The 15,876-nt window shown below is 37.5% G+C and overlaps 1 protein-coding gene across 1 annotated transcript in view; it reads left to right on the top strand.

Moving 5' to 3' along the window:
- Positions 1-15,876, top strand: part of dpysl3 (dihydropyrimidinase like 3) — a 48,696-nt gene that overhangs the window by 22,415 nt on the left and 10,405 nt on the right. The window contains exons 6-11 of the mRNA XM_067423576.1: positions 408-488; positions 7,137-7,205; positions 7,997-8,117; positions 11,982-12,138; positions 13,661-13,802; positions 14,302-14,472. Of these exons, the coding sequence (XP_067279677.1) occupies positions 408-488; positions 7,137-7,205; positions 7,997-8,117; positions 11,982-12,138; positions 13,661-13,802; positions 14,302-14,472 (741 nt within the window). The remainder of the gene's footprint in view (positions 1-407; positions 489-7,136; positions 7,206-7,996; positions 8,118-11,981; positions 12,139-13,660; positions 13,803-14,301; positions 14,473-15,876) is intronic.

The raw sequence follows: 15,876 nt of genomic DNA, 5'->3' as shown, positions 1-15,876 counted from the left end.
CATTGCATCAGGCATTTTTTGGACTGTCTGAGGTAATCCTTTGTTTTCATCATCAATCAGAAGTGTTCACAAATGTCCCCTTATTTTATGTAGAACGATGTTGCTGTTTATTAATGATTATTTATATATTGGTACACATATGGGTTACACACATAATGTGCAAAGATTTTACCTTTACAGGCACAACAGCTTGTCACTGTGGCTCTACCCTTAAGAAGGCATCTTTGTACCTTTTTTTATCCTTAACAAATGCATATTAGGACCTTCATAATAATGGTTCACCTGAACAAATAAATAATCATTTTAAGTAGTCTAAGAATATCAAATTCACCACTCGATCACATCTATCTTTGTTAAAACCTCACTATTTAATATCTAACATGATTTTTCTATTCATATTTGAACAGATTTATGAGATCTTCACCTTTCTCGGAGAGCATGGAGGAATTGCACAGGTCCACGCAGAAAATGGAGAAATAATTGCTGAGGTAATTATTACAGCAGGGCACTTTATTATAACTCTGGGCCACTTTTAAAGAGGTCATGACATTAGAAATCGAATTTGCCTTGCTCTTTTGACATATGGTGATGGTCTTTGTACCATCACAACATCCTGCAAGTTTCAGAGCTTAAAACGTCATTATAAACAAAGTATTTATTAAATCAAACTCCAAAAATGGCTCGGTTTGATATTGTGGGATCTGTGACATCACACAGACAAACACATTTGCATATAACCGCCTCCAGAGCAAGACATCGACCGATAATCATTACACATGATTAGGCCTATCGCGATTAGGACTGTTTTCCTCGTGTCTCGCGCTGACTGTGCGTGCACCTCATCCGTTTGGGGAGGTTTATACTCGATGCGCTGACTGGGTGATGAGACGTCATGCTCGGCTAGATTCGCCTGAACTCGTGCTTCTTCGGTTGAGGAGCCTCATGCAAGTTACAAAATTTGGCCTTGCGCACTCCGCGCTGACGTAATTTCCGCTAACTCGAACTCGTGCGGACACGTCAAGTATAAACAAATGGGCTGCACTGAAGTTGGCAGTTTGATAAATGCAAGTTAATTCTTCAGTTAAATCTCTGTGCGCTAAAAAGGCACATACGTTTCTGTAGAGAGAGCAATACACATTCTCCTTTTTTTGGCAAATAAATGAAAAGCATGTCATCATGTCTCTCTTCCAGTATCAAAATCTCACCTAGCTTTCCTCAGAGATGGTCAAATCAAGTTTAGTTTGTGCATGATTACATGATATAACATTTTTTTAAATACTGTATCCTAAATTGTGGATAATTAAAGGTGCACTATGCAACTTTCCGTCCACTAGAGGGCGCCTATTCTAAACAAAGGCATAGTTTGATGACGCCAAGTGTGAGCGCAGTATCTTGGGACATGTGGTCTTCACCTCACAGCCGGTGGAAAATAGGACTCGGGCGGAAATCATGTTCATGGATGCGGTTATTAACGTTACTGTAGTGTAAAGCAGAGCAGGACCGAGTGTTGTGGAGCGGAGAACGGCCGCTGGAGCGATGTTACACAAACACACGGCTCGTGAGCAGCGGGACTTTTATTATGGGACGGGACACAGCCGCCGGGCGCTCGCACTTCCGCTTTTTCCGGTCATGATTATAAGGTAAAGCAGCTCTGTTTAACATACCAGATACATTTAAGTGTGTTTATAATGATGTTACTGACGTTATGTGTGTTCGCTCGGGGCTGCTGTGACATGTTCACACTGTTAAGAGAAAAGCGCTTCTGCAGAATAAAACCGAGGGTAACGCAGATATGACGCGATTGACAGGCGACTCCCTCAAACGCTATGCTGACACGTCCCGGTTCTTAGTTAAAATAGCAATTTTCTCACAATTTACAAATAGTTGGAAACATTTGGGATATTGTAGGTACTCAACTGAACAAAATATATAACACCGGCCTAGTGGTTTTTGGATATTTTACTGCAAAAATACTACATAGTGCACCTTTAAGCTATATATCATTTGTTGAAGTAAATTTCTGGAGTGTTAACATTTTCCTGACCCTAAAACCGTGATAGGAACCGAACCGTGGGTTTTGTGAACCGTGCCGCCCCTAATATGCTCCTAAAACACAATCATCCGTTGCAGTTTTCATCCATTTTATTTATTGTTTTTTTTTTTTTTTTCATTTATTCTGAATATTTAAAATGCTTTCTGTTTTCAGTGTTAAATAGTCTTTAGAATAAAAGTTTATTGATCTTTGAAAAGGTGTAACTCTATTATTATACCATTATCATTATTTTAGATAAAAATGGTCTCAGAATGACAAAATTATCGTTTATCGCAAAAATTTCTTGACCAATTTCTTGTCCAGCAAAATTTGTTATCGTGACAGGCCTACGCATAATTGCACAATAGACCCTGCCCACTAGCGTTTAGTCTCGGCTGGCATTTTCCTACACTGGATTTGTGTCACATCAAAAGCAAACAGAAGCCATTATAATGACTGATGCTGTCTACACTGATGCATTATACAGATGTGTGTTCAGTTTCTGACATCTGTCGACAACAGGACATCGCTTTGATCGTCCATTTTAAACAGCTGGTTTGAGACTCTGTACAAACTTCAGAAGATCCCAGTGTCGATGGTTTATTTTAACAGAGTCCAAGATCACATCACAGGATTAAATGTTTGTTCAGAGCATTTTATTTTGTAACCGAGACACAGTGTAATGGAGAGTTCACAAAGAAACTGTTGTTGATAGATGAAGCAGTGACTGTATCAGTGGAGGCGTTTCACAAAACCTAGGGTATGGCATGAGTCCTTCTAGCAATACAACAACAACATTCCCGAATAAAAAAACCTTATTAACAGACTTAACAACAATAAAATAATGCAAATACTGCATTAAGCCTTCACTGTGTCCCAACCGAATACGACACGTGAGAAAAATGATCTTTTCCATGGTAATCAGTATGATGAGTGCAGAGTGTGCTTTATTTAATATAAAGGGAATGTAATGTGAGGTTGAATATATCTTTATATAGCCTTACTGAAAGCAACCCTGGATAATTCCCCTCAGATCTTGAAAATAAATGAAAGGAAACAACTGTTCAAACTGTCAACTCAAGGTGAACAAACAAGTGTATTCTATGATAATAAAATTGTTTCATTCACTCAGTATGTATTTTTAATCATGCTAAAATGGTCTAAGATTTAGGAATTCGATACTGTACTTATCTTTTTTGTTGTGAATGCAGTCAGTGCGTTTGCAGAGAGCCCGCCCACACGCTCTTCTGATTGGCTGTGATTTTTGATTGATTGATCTCGGGTCGAGTCTGGGTTGCCGCTTAAAACCTTGCCACCTCGCGTCTGGTTAGGACACAGCGTTTAAATGGGCTTTTCAATCCTTAAAGGAGCCACGCCTTAAAATGGATCATTTCAGACAGTGGGTCAGAATGAAGGTTTGTCCACATATGTATTTTTTGTGCAAAAAACTTTATTAATATTATAAGTGAACCTTAAGGGACATTTTAAAACAATAAAAACATCCACGGGACAAATTGTTTTAACATTTTTTTTATGCACGTGATTCATTCTTCCCAAATACTAGCAAGTCATAGTGTGAAACTTCGCAGAATATATAGCAGACAAACTAAATATCGCAATTTCACTTTTTTTTCCAGTATCGTGCAGCCAAACAGTAAATGAAAAAAAAAATGCTTTTCAAACATCGGCCATTCATTCTTCTTCAAAATGACAAAAATAATCCATAAACAGAAGCACTTAGGTACATTTTATCTAAAGCAGAATCATTAAAACCTTATTATTCTCCTCCCTAGTTAGGATCTTTTCTGAGATTTGTACGCTGTTTGCATTACTATTAAGACCTCTTGGTTATTTTGCATCTCCACCATGTATGCCTAGTGCAAAAAAGCATCTAATGAATAAGTACAATATATTTTAAAAGGTACCAGTATTTAAAGAATAGGCACTAGTACCTACAGAATAAGCACGAGTAGCTAATGGATAAGTACTAGTAACATTAAAATAGATACTATTTGCACACAAAAAAACCAGGGTGAGCTGAGGATAGTCCATGGTGAGTGGGAGGATGCTGTATGTCCGGATGTCCCTCGTCCAGTATCTAATCATCTGGATATTATAAAGCTGGGCAGTGTGCGGGTGGTCTCGGCCCATTACAGATGATGTTCCTCCTCTGGAAATTACCTTTGAACATCATCATCATCCCATTGTAGATTCTGTAAAATAACTTAAAAGGAATACTGTAGTTAAGCCAAAAGTGGTTTGTCTGAGTCTGCCCTTGTGAAAAAGATGGGTGTGTACTATAGGATAGTGTATTTTCTTAACAAGAGTACACTTTAATGACTGTTTATCGTGTTGGTCGTGTTTATCGTGTGCTCACTCGTGTTGGTTGACATTACATTTAAAAATATTATATTTTAAATGTACTAAATTGGATCTTTCTTCATTAAAAATGTGCTATTACAAATATATTTATATACAGTATTGTTCAAAATAATAGCAGTACAATGTGACTAACCAGAATAATCAAGGTTTTTCGTATATTTTTTTATTGCTACGTGGCAAACAAGTTACCAGTAGGTTCAGTAGATTCTCAGAAAACAAACAAGACCCAGCATTCATGATATGCACGCTCTTAAGGCTGTGCAATTGGGCAATTAGTTGAATTAGTTGAAAGGGGTGTGTTCAAAAAAATAGCAGTGTAGCATTCAATCACTGAGGTCATCAATTTTGTGAAGAAACAGGTGTGAATCAGGTGGCCCCTATTTAAGGATGAAGCCAACACTTGTTGAACATGCATTTGAAAGCTGAGGAAAATGGGTCGTTCAAGACATTGTTCAGAAGAACAGCGTACTTTGATTAAAAAGTTGATTAGAGAGGGGAAAACCTATAAAGAGGTGCAAAAAATGATAGGCTGTTCAGCTAAAATGATCTCCAATGCCTTAAAATGGAGAGCAAAACCAGAGAGACGTGGAAGAAAACGGAAGACAACCATCAAAATGGATAGAAGAATAACCAGAATGGCAAAGGCTCAGCCAATGATCACCTCCAGGATGATCAAAGACAGTCTGGAGTTACCTGTAAGTACTGTGACAGTTAGAAGACGTCTGTGTGAAGCTAATCTATTTTCAAGAATCCCCCGCAAAGTCCCTCTGTTAAAAAAAAGGCATGTGCAGAAGAGGTTACAATTTGCCAAAGAACACATCAACTGGCCTAAAGAGAAATGGAGGAACATTTTGTGGACTGATGAGAGTAAAATTGTTCTTTTTGGGTCCAAGGGCCACAGGCAGTTTGTGAGACGACCCCCAAACTCTGAATTCAAGCCACAGTACACAGTGAAGACAGTGAAGCATGGAGGTGCAAGCATCATGATATGGGCATGTTTCTCCTACTATGGTGTTGGGCCTATTTATCGCATACCAGGGATCATGGATCAGTTTGCATATGTTAAAATACTTGAAGAGGTCATGTTGCCCTATGCTGAAGAGGACATGCCCTTGAAACGGTTGTTTCAACAAGACAATGACCCAAAACACACTAGTAAACGGGCAAAGTCTTGGTTCCAAACCAACAAAATGAATGTTATGGAGTGGCCAGCCCAATCTCCAGACCTTAATCCAATTGAGAACTTGTGGGGTGATATCAAAAATGCTGTTTCTGAAGCAAAACCAAGAAATGTGAATGAATTGTGGAATGTTGTTAAAGAATCATGGAGTGGAATAACAGCTGAGAGGTGCCACAAGTTGGTTGACTCCATGCCACACAGATGTCAAGCAGTTTTAAGAAACTGTGGTCATACAACTAAATATTAGTTTAGTGATTCACAGGATTGCTAAATCCCAGGAAAAAAAAATGTTTGTACAAAATAGTTTTGAGTTTGTACAGTCAAAGGTAGATACTGCTATTTTTTTGAACACACCCCTTTCAACTTATTGCCCAATTGCACAGCCTTAAGAGCGTGCATATCATGAATGCTGGGTCTCATTTGTTTTCTGACAATCTACTGAACCTACTGGTAACTTGTTTGCCACGTAGCAATAAAAAATATACTAAAAACCTTGATTATTCTGGTTAGTCACATTGTACTGCTATTATTTTGAACAATACTGTACATGACATACAAGTTTCAATACATTTATAAAGCTAAGCATCATCAATCTCATCAAAGACATTATTATTTCATGTTTGATAACCGTTGGATCATTTTGGCTGCCTTGACAAGATGATGTGCGATTTCCATGTTTGGCAGCTTTTGCAATCTTCACGTTGAAGAGAAACTCTTTTAGCTTAGTGATGAGTTTTGACCTTTAGTCTAGGAAACTTTGAACTTGACATCTCCGGTAACACTTTATTTTAAGGTTCAGTTATTAACTATTAACTAGTTGCTTATTAGCATGCATATTACTAGGATATTGGCTATTTATTAGTTAATAATGATTTAATAATGATATATGCTGGTTTGGAAACTCAATCATAAAATAATGTAAAATAATGTATAGAACAATGTTATTTTGATTGTTGTGGTATGAAAAAGAGCTGTTTTGGTCAATGGGATCACAAGTGAATGGTGCTAAATACAGCTGTAAACGGGTCTGAAACGCTTTGAGCTTGTCCACTTTGGTCCACTTCCAGAGTGAGCTGAAACTCATTGGTCCGGATTGCTTTGGTAGTGTAAACGCTCATGTGGTCAAACGCACTGGAACAGCCTCTAAAAGACGCCCTACTCTCCTCTACTGACCTAATGCTAAACATTATGGGACGAGCGCTAGCCAGACGGGATTTAAACTCTCGGCTGGAGACCCAAGTTTAACTAAAAAACGATGATACGTTATCTTCTTCATTTAAACTACAAAACCATGAAGCCTTGAGCTTATTTTGTCTATAGATCAAAAGATCTGCAAAATACCGCCCATAGACCCTCCCCTCGAAGAAATCAGGACAGAAGAGGCTGAAAGTGGACAAAAGAGACGGATTAAAACACCAGCTGGAAACGGGAATGTGTCTCCCTCGTCTACTCGTGATCTGATCCACCAAAACGCATCTTAACACCAGGTGCAAACAGGGCCAGAGAGTCACAGGGAATCTACTATGTCTGTGTGTTCTTCAGGAGCAGACCCGTATGCTGGAGATGGGCATCACAGGACCTGAGGGACATGTTCTCAGCCGCCCGGAAGAGGTCAGTGACCACTAAAACAATCGTATGCTGGCTTATCTGGTGGCTTGATAGTGGTATATAATTTCATAACATCACTGCAATCCCCACATAATATTTGTTTCCCACAATGAGACAAGGACCTTAAATTATTTTATTAAATAATAATATAATAATAATGCATTGTATTTGTAATGAGCTTTTCTGGAACCCAAAGTGCTAAAGTGAAAAACTAAACAATTAATTAAAAACAACCTTGAATGCATCTTAATGAACTTTTCAAAATTTACCAAAGTCGAAGCATTTCTGATATTGAAAGGAAGGGCATTTCATAACTCAAAAAAAGCTCTTTTTCCCCATGGTCTGATCTTAAGTTTACATGAGGGCTGATGAAGGCCATGCTTCCTGATAATCTGCCCAAGTGGAAGAAGCATATACATACTAAATAAGGTTGGGCCTAACACTGAACCCTGAGGAACTCCCTGATGAACGGGCAGGGTATCAGATTTGTGATTTCCCAGGCCAACACTGGGTCAGTATTGGGTCAAATTGATTTCATGTTGACATTAAATTGGCCCGCCCCACAGATCTGATTTGTCTGACATCAGTGATCTTTTGCAGACATGATCATTTATCTAATTTTACTGAGGTCAGCCATGAAAGTGGGGAGGAAAACTAAATTTATAAGGTATTTTAGTTATGCATAAAAATAAATCAACATAGTGTATGTTTGAGAGGAACTATGTGAGATACGTAGAGATGCAGCTAAATCTGTTTTGCAATGTCCCTCATTATGTGTGTATGTGTGTGTGTAGCTGGAGGCTGAGGCAGTGTTTCGAGCCGTCACGATTGCCAGCCAAACCAACTGTCCGCTGTATGTGACCCGAGTGATGAGCAAGAGTGCTGCTGATATCATCTCACAGGCCAGGAAAAAAGGTACACAATATATGGCAAGCCGTTTTAACATTTAATCCTTAAAACTAACTAGTATCTATTTTCTTGCTACTAATACTTTAAAAAAAAAACTAGTATCTATTTCATTAAGTACTAGTGCTTATTCATTAGCTACTAGTGATTATTCTTTAGGTACTAGTGCCTATTCTTTAGATACTATTAACTTCTTAAAAGATACTGTACTTAGTACTTAATTAGATATTACTTCTTATTTTTTAGACACTAGTACTTATTCCAGGGGTCTCCAACCTTTTTTCATTTGAGAGCTACTTTTTAAAAATGAAAGTCGCAGAGAGCTACTCATGTTCTACAATACTTTAAACTCTTAAATAATGCATAATAATTCTCATATTAACAACAATCCAAACTGTTTGACACCTGAAAGAGTATAGTAGAAGTTCCAGTAATCGGTATACCATAAACATTTTACGGTACTAAATACCAATTTTGGTACCACGTCAAAATTTTTTTTTTTTATATATTTTTATTTTTATTTAACTATTTTTTTTAAATCAATGAAATGCAATACATTTATTATTTACGATGATAATTATTCATCGATATAAGTAAATCATATATAAACATTCAAAGGCTGTATGCTGTTTAAAAAGTAATCATTGTTTATGCATAAAATATCAAGTGAAAAATAACAATCTAGGCATAATTATTATTATTAGTAGAGACGTATTATTATTACATAGAGATGTAGTTAAATCTACTGTATAGGCTGCAATAGCAGCCTAATATGTTCTGTCAATTTTTCCATGTTAAACTTCATGTTAAACTAATCTTTTATTTTGACGGGTTGCTGTGAAGACCTTTGAGTGTCTGTGTTCATATGACAGCTTTCTTAAACGAAACGTTTAAATTCCCAGACACTAGTATATATTCGGCTACAGTTTGGAGCCCTGCGCTTGGATTAACATGAAAGCTGCGTGTACCGAATATATTCGGGAGTCGGTAGGCTACTACCGGCAACAGAAATGCTGGTATCATCTTTTTTTTATGTCACTACTAACATGGTACTAAAGTAGCCTACCTGTACTTGTGACAACTCTACATTTGCATGTTTACATTTACATGTGTTCATAAATAAAAAATTCTAAGTCAGTCTAAATTAGCTCACTCTGATTAGATGCAAAGTGGCCTACATCTTGGCGAGCTACCTCCAATCAGGCCACGAGCTACTGGTAGCTCGCGAGCGACGTGTTGGAGACCCCTGACTTATTCAATAGTCACTTATACTTATTTTTTTAGATACTAGTACCTATTCATTACCAAATTAGACTTTTAATTTAACTCTACAATGGCCATTCTGACTAAGTAAAAAAGCAGTTGTAAGTTGTAAGATAAGAAATGTTACTAGTTACAATAGTTAAAAAGATAAGATAGTGTCTAATAAATAAGTACTAGTATCTATTGACTAAGTACTAGTAGCTAATACATAAGCACTATTATCTATTTAATAAGTACTAGTATCTAACGAATAACTACTAGTATCTAATAAATGCGTACTAGTCAAAATTGGAATACACACTAGTCAGAACTGGATAGTTGAAATCTGAATAACAGATCCCCACAGAATACAATGGCAAAAAAGTTACTAGTTAGCAAAAATAGTTACTAGTCACTATTGAAATAAGTACTAGTATCTAATGAATAAGTACTATTATCTAATAATAAGCAATAGTGACTATTGAATAAGTACTAGTGTCTATTTAATAGGTACTAGTATCCAATGAAAAATACCAGTATCTAAAAAATAAGAACTAATATCTAATGAATAAGTACAATATATTTTAAAAGGTACCCGTATTTAAAGAATAGGCACTAGTACCTACAGAATTAGCACAAGTAGCTAATGGATAAGTACTAGTAACACTAAAATAGATACTAGTTTGTTTAATATGACATCATTTAACAACCAAAAGTCTTTTGAGAATAAAGTTTTTTAAATAAACCTTTTCTGAGTTACAGTCATCTTTGATGTATATATTCATGACCGCAATGACCTTCAGTTGGATAAAACTTTCTCTGTGTGGCACATGTGTAAATAACAGTTTTATTATTATATATTATATTGTTTAGTATATTTTTTTACTGTGAAATGTTTATTTTATATGCACCGCTTGGTCTATTGTAAAGGTTTCACAATCCAGCATCATAATAGTCCTCACTGTTTAGTTGAATTATTCAGATACAATGCTCTCTTGTGTAAATTTGTTCAATATAAATAAATAGTCCTGTTTGCAGTTTCAGGGAAGCAAGAGATACTCAGCAGACTCATTTTAAAGAATATTTGATAATAAAATGTGTAATTTGGAAAAGTATAAATCAAAGTTGTACGGCCGTAAATTTGATGAAATTTGTAATCAAATTAATTGCATGATATGGCAGTCATTCAAAACCTGTATGCTGGTATTTTGCAAAGGAAATACAAAAGGATAATTTAAATAAATAAGTAATTCATAGGTGTAAATATGAGGGCTGTAAATTAACTCTTTCTCGCCACTGACAGAAATATTCACTGTAATACGGTAGGGGGGTGCTATTAGACATTTACCGAAAGAGTACAGAATCTCCTGATCAAAACACAGGAAAGAAGATGCAGAAACAAGCAATCTCATATGTAAGCAGATGCATATGTAAAATAACATGATCAACATTAAACAGCATATAAATCAAAACTATCCACAATCCAGTGGTCTATTATTTCACAACAACAAACATTAAATTAACCCATAACAGATGGCTCAAGCGGGTGCTGTCAGTCATCTTAAGGCAAAAAAAATATTTCTAATTAATATTATTTTGCGTTCAATTATTTAGACAAGTAGCCACATAATAAGCGGGGCACTTTGGCAGCGGGGTTTTCTATCACCCTGAAGAGGTTTCTTTTCTTTTTAACAATCTGCTGACTGTATAATGTCCTTTAGCCTTGCCGCCCTCCTGGAATAAAGAGTGTAGCTGATTTCAACGGCAGCAGTTTTAGGTCACTGAAAAGGTTGAGAGCTTTCCCAAAAGTGTTGTAAAATGATCTCACATCACTATTCATCACTGTTCTAGTGTGTTAAATTGAGGTAGTTAATCACTGTCATCAAGAAGTGCAAACCTATGACATAGACTGCTCCCCTTAATTCTTGATGACTGTCCTGAATGGAGACTAAAGGGTTTTGTCAGTAGAGATTTATAAGGTAGTTCTGAGCCGAGATTTGCAAAGGTGCAGTTATTAGTGGTGTTTGCTGTGATCACTGTTAAGATTGCTCTTACACAGGGATTTGAACAAAGCCCTACTCACTCTAAGAATTAAATGTAGGCACATACGTCACCCCGCACCGTTTGTGCTCAGATCATCTGGTTTATTGAAGAGAGGCGTTGTTGTACTTTTTTAAACATCTGGATGTATGATTTTTGGCTGGCGGATAAAAAAAACATTTGCATTGAAGGAGGGACCCGAGCCATATCTAGAGACCAGAATATCATAGAGAAATGGAGGTGGACTCTTTTGCGAACCACTTTGCAATGTCCTAATAACCACAGAGATGCAAACAATCCTGACGAGCTCATCTGCCATTCCCATCGATGGAAACCATCCAGAAGGCCTCAGCTCTTCTAGTGAACTCTTGTTGATCACTTTTCCCAGATGTCCCTTTGATAATAGACATTTAATCCTAGGTAGCTGTTGTTTGATGGGTTGCTTATGTGTTTATTTCCCATTTAAACTTTACTGCTGAGCAGATGTGTTCAGTTGACAGGACACTGTATTCTTGCAAGTAGGTTCAACTTTCTCATGTTTTGTGTCCTTGAAACTTGAAACGAGCCAGATAATGAGATGTTTATTTCTAGGTAACGTGGTGTTTGGCGAGCCAATCACGGCCAGTTTGGGAACTGATGGGACTCATTATTGGAGCAAGAACTGGGCTAAGGCTGCCTCTTTTGTGACATCACCACCCCTCAGTCCAGACCCGACCACTCCAGACTACCTGAACACCCTGTTGGCCAGGTAAACAGAAGTTTTTATAATTAGTAATTATCCTAAATATACATTACGTTATTTTAGGATGTAGTTCTGTCAGTTAATTCTTAAAGGGGTGATAACTTTCCCTTGAGCCTTTGATATACAGTATAAAAGGACATGGTAATATAAGAATATCCTGTAAGTTTCAGAGTTGAAAAAGTTCTTCTTAGTCAAAGAAAAACTTTTATAGACACCAGGCCCAGAAAACGAGGCTCTCAAATCAATGATGTATTAGAAGGGGGAATAAATGTGTACGCCTGCTTCTGTAGCCCCGCCCACCTGTTTATGTAGCCCTGCCCACCTGCTTCTGTAGCCCCGCCCACCTGCTTATGTAGCCCTGCCCACCTGCTTCGGTAGCCCTGCCCACCTGCTTCTATAGCCACACCCACTTGCTTCTGTAGCCCCACCCACCGACTCGTGGAGCTAAACGAGCAATAAACACGCCGAATATAGCAAGATAATCGTTTGTATACAAGACACAGATCGACACTGGATTTGCAGACATATTGAGATTAAAACACACTGCTGTTCCTTCTATACTGGATCAGACAGGAGGAATGGTGCAGCACACTTATGTGAGTGAAACATATTTTTTATATGTGATAGTATTGCATTGTTACAGATCGCACTGATTATGTTTACGTGACGTGTCTAACAGAACATACCTTAGCACGCTGTCACAGGCTGGAGAATCCTTTATTTGTTGGTTCATTGCGATTTGGGATCAGACTCCCAGGGCTCGCAAAGCCCAACGTACCGGGGCTGTGTGTTTTCCAGACGGGCTAACGTAAGCCCGTCGGCAGGCCAGTGAATCTCAAATAGTGAAATAACATTAATTTCTCTATCTGTTGTTCACCCTCTTGACATGATATTTGCACGCGCGTGTGTGTGGTTCGCGGTTATATCCAGCGATCGGACGGACCAAGTGAGAATTATTCCGGTTGCCGCTTTCGAAACAATCCCTCCCTCGTGTGAACTGAACTGAACAGGGCAGTTGAAGCTCATTAAATATGCACATTTTCTCCAATCCTAGCTGTGGGCGTTTACTTCCAAGTCTCCAGTGACACGCCCATCAAAACCCAGTGTTCAGGAGAGAGCCTCAAAACCAGCCGAGAAAATAGCTTATTACTTATTAGTTATGATGTTTTTGAATGTAAAAACCACACGGACGTCATAAGTTGACCTCAGACAACAGTATAAAATTTTTAAAAAGCCAGTTCATGACACTTTTAAAGGATGAGTTCACTTTAAAATGAAAATTAGCCCATGATTAACTCTCTCTCAAGCCATCCTAGGTGTATATGGCTCTCTTCTTTCTGATGGATACAATCAGAGTTACACTAATGAATGTCCTGATGTTTCCAAGCTTTATAATGGCATTGACAGGGTCCATTGAGATTGAAGTACACACAAATTAACAGTGGTTGATATTAATTATACATGTTGATTTTGGCTGTTACATATATAGTGTAGTCACTGAAGTGTGACGTGTCTGTTTCTCTGTTAGTGGGGATCTGTCGGTGACGGGTAGTGCTCACTGCACATTCACCGTGGCTCAGAAGGCCATAGGGAAAGATGACTTCACTCAGATTCCTGAAGGAGTGAATGGAGTGGAGGAGAGGATGTCAGTCATCTGGGACAAGGCTGTGGTGAGGATCATAGCGGATACATTAGATCGCATTAATGCATGCAATAGTTTTTTTTTTAAATTCAACACGTAATAAATATTAAACAGAACTAGCGCAGCATTCGTGTTTTTCTGTCATCCTTTGACAAGAGTTGCATTATATTATCATGTTCTTATTCATGCAAATGCTTTGCAAATGCAAACGCACCATTTAAGCGTGACGATACGTGCTGAGAACATGCTGTCTGTGAATGTCCTGACACACACACACACACACACACACACACACACACACACACACACACACACACACACACACACACACACACACACACACACACACACACACACACACACACACACACACACACACACACACACACACACACACACACACAAACACACACGTCTGGTTCACTATCTTTGTGGGGACTCTCAAGAGACGTAATGTTTTTTACACTGTACAAACTTAAACAAGCATTGCATTTCATATCAGGTGTGTTTGTCCTTCCTCTGCTCAGGTCACTGGTAAAATGGATGAGAACATGTTTGTCGCTGTGACAAGCACCAATGCCGCCAAGATCCTGAATCTGTATCCACGCAAGGGTCGGATAGCCGTGGGCTCAGACAGCGATCTGGTTATCTGGGACACAGACGCCATCCGGACCATCACCGCTAAAACACATCATTCTGTAGGTCCTCCAGCGGCACAAAAACACACTATATACTCACAATTCAAAGGGGAAGTCTAAACGTAGAGAGAGAACTGTATTGTCTAGCTTTCACTGACCTTCCTCTGAGCAAAAATAGATGATTGTAACTAATCAAACTGTGTGCTAATACAGGAAGCCTGTACGCTTTCTCTCATAAATAAAACCGCTGGATGGAAACAGGCCAGATCTGACCGTCAGACCTTCAGTTGAGCTTGGATTTCCTTATTAAGTCCCAGCAGACATTTATTAGGGATTTATTGATACAGTAGGTGAGGAGAATCCATATATAGACCACAATGCACCATGATTATGACATCACAGCAGTTCACGCTTAATTTACCCCAATCAATCAATCAATCAATCAATCAATCAATCAATCAATCAATCAATCAATCAATCAATCAATCAATCAATCAATCAATCAAATCATACACTAGAGTTGTGTGGGTTGAAGTTTATTTAGAGCAACAAATATACATACACAAAAATAGAACAGTTTATTTCCCATATATATATATATATATATATATATATATATATATATATATATATATATATATATATATAACAATTATTTACACATACACATATCCTCACACATTATTTACACATATAATGCTTGCTTGCTCGAAAAGCAAGTGAAAAAACTTAATTGCCTAATTCATTCCCTTATATTACACCATATTGCTGCTGCCATTATCTGTTAAACTACTAATCATTTATGTGATATTATAATATTTATATACAAAATACCCATTTACATTATTACACTATGGATGATGCAAACTAATAATCCTCATTAACATAAACATTTAAATATGTATTTATCTGCTCATGTCATTGTCATTGTTTTTATTTACTCAGCTATGTGATCATATCTTGGCCTGTTGTTATTATATCACCATTTATAATATCAATAATCACAATATTGGAGTTATTTAGAAATGTAACCTTATATTTTTATATCTAAAGTCATCGATACTACTTGTAAAACCTGAGCTGGCTGTTTTTTTACACAGCTATAGTTTATTGTATTGTTGAAATTTAGTTTGTGTAATTAAAAAAACAAAACAAAAAAAAAATCTCCAACAGCCCAAGCATACACACAGGCCTATAGAAATATACATTTCCTTAAACCCTCCTTACTCATTCCGGCAGATTTTGTGCTAAAATCCCCAAAGTGCGGCACATAAAGCCATCTCTCAGCACTGAATTGAGTTTTTTTTCGCTGTGCTTATTACACTTAAACAGTCAAATACACTCACAATAATGTCAAAACGCCGGTCTTGGCGAGTATTCACGTAAACACAGTCAGTTCTGTCTCAAGTGAACGTAAACAGTTGAGAAAGAAAGCCCACGTGTGTATCAGTGTAATGGATCTGT

Source organism: Pseudorasbora parva, chromosome 18 (genome assembly GCF_024679245.1).
Source record: "Pseudorasbora parva isolate DD20220531a chromosome 18, ASM2467924v1, whole genome shotgun sequence".
Lineage (NCBI taxonomy): Eukaryota > Metazoa > Chordata > Actinopteri > Cypriniformes > Gobionidae > Pseudorasbora > Pseudorasbora parva.
This window is presented reverse-complemented; position numbering and strand designations above follow the sequence as displayed.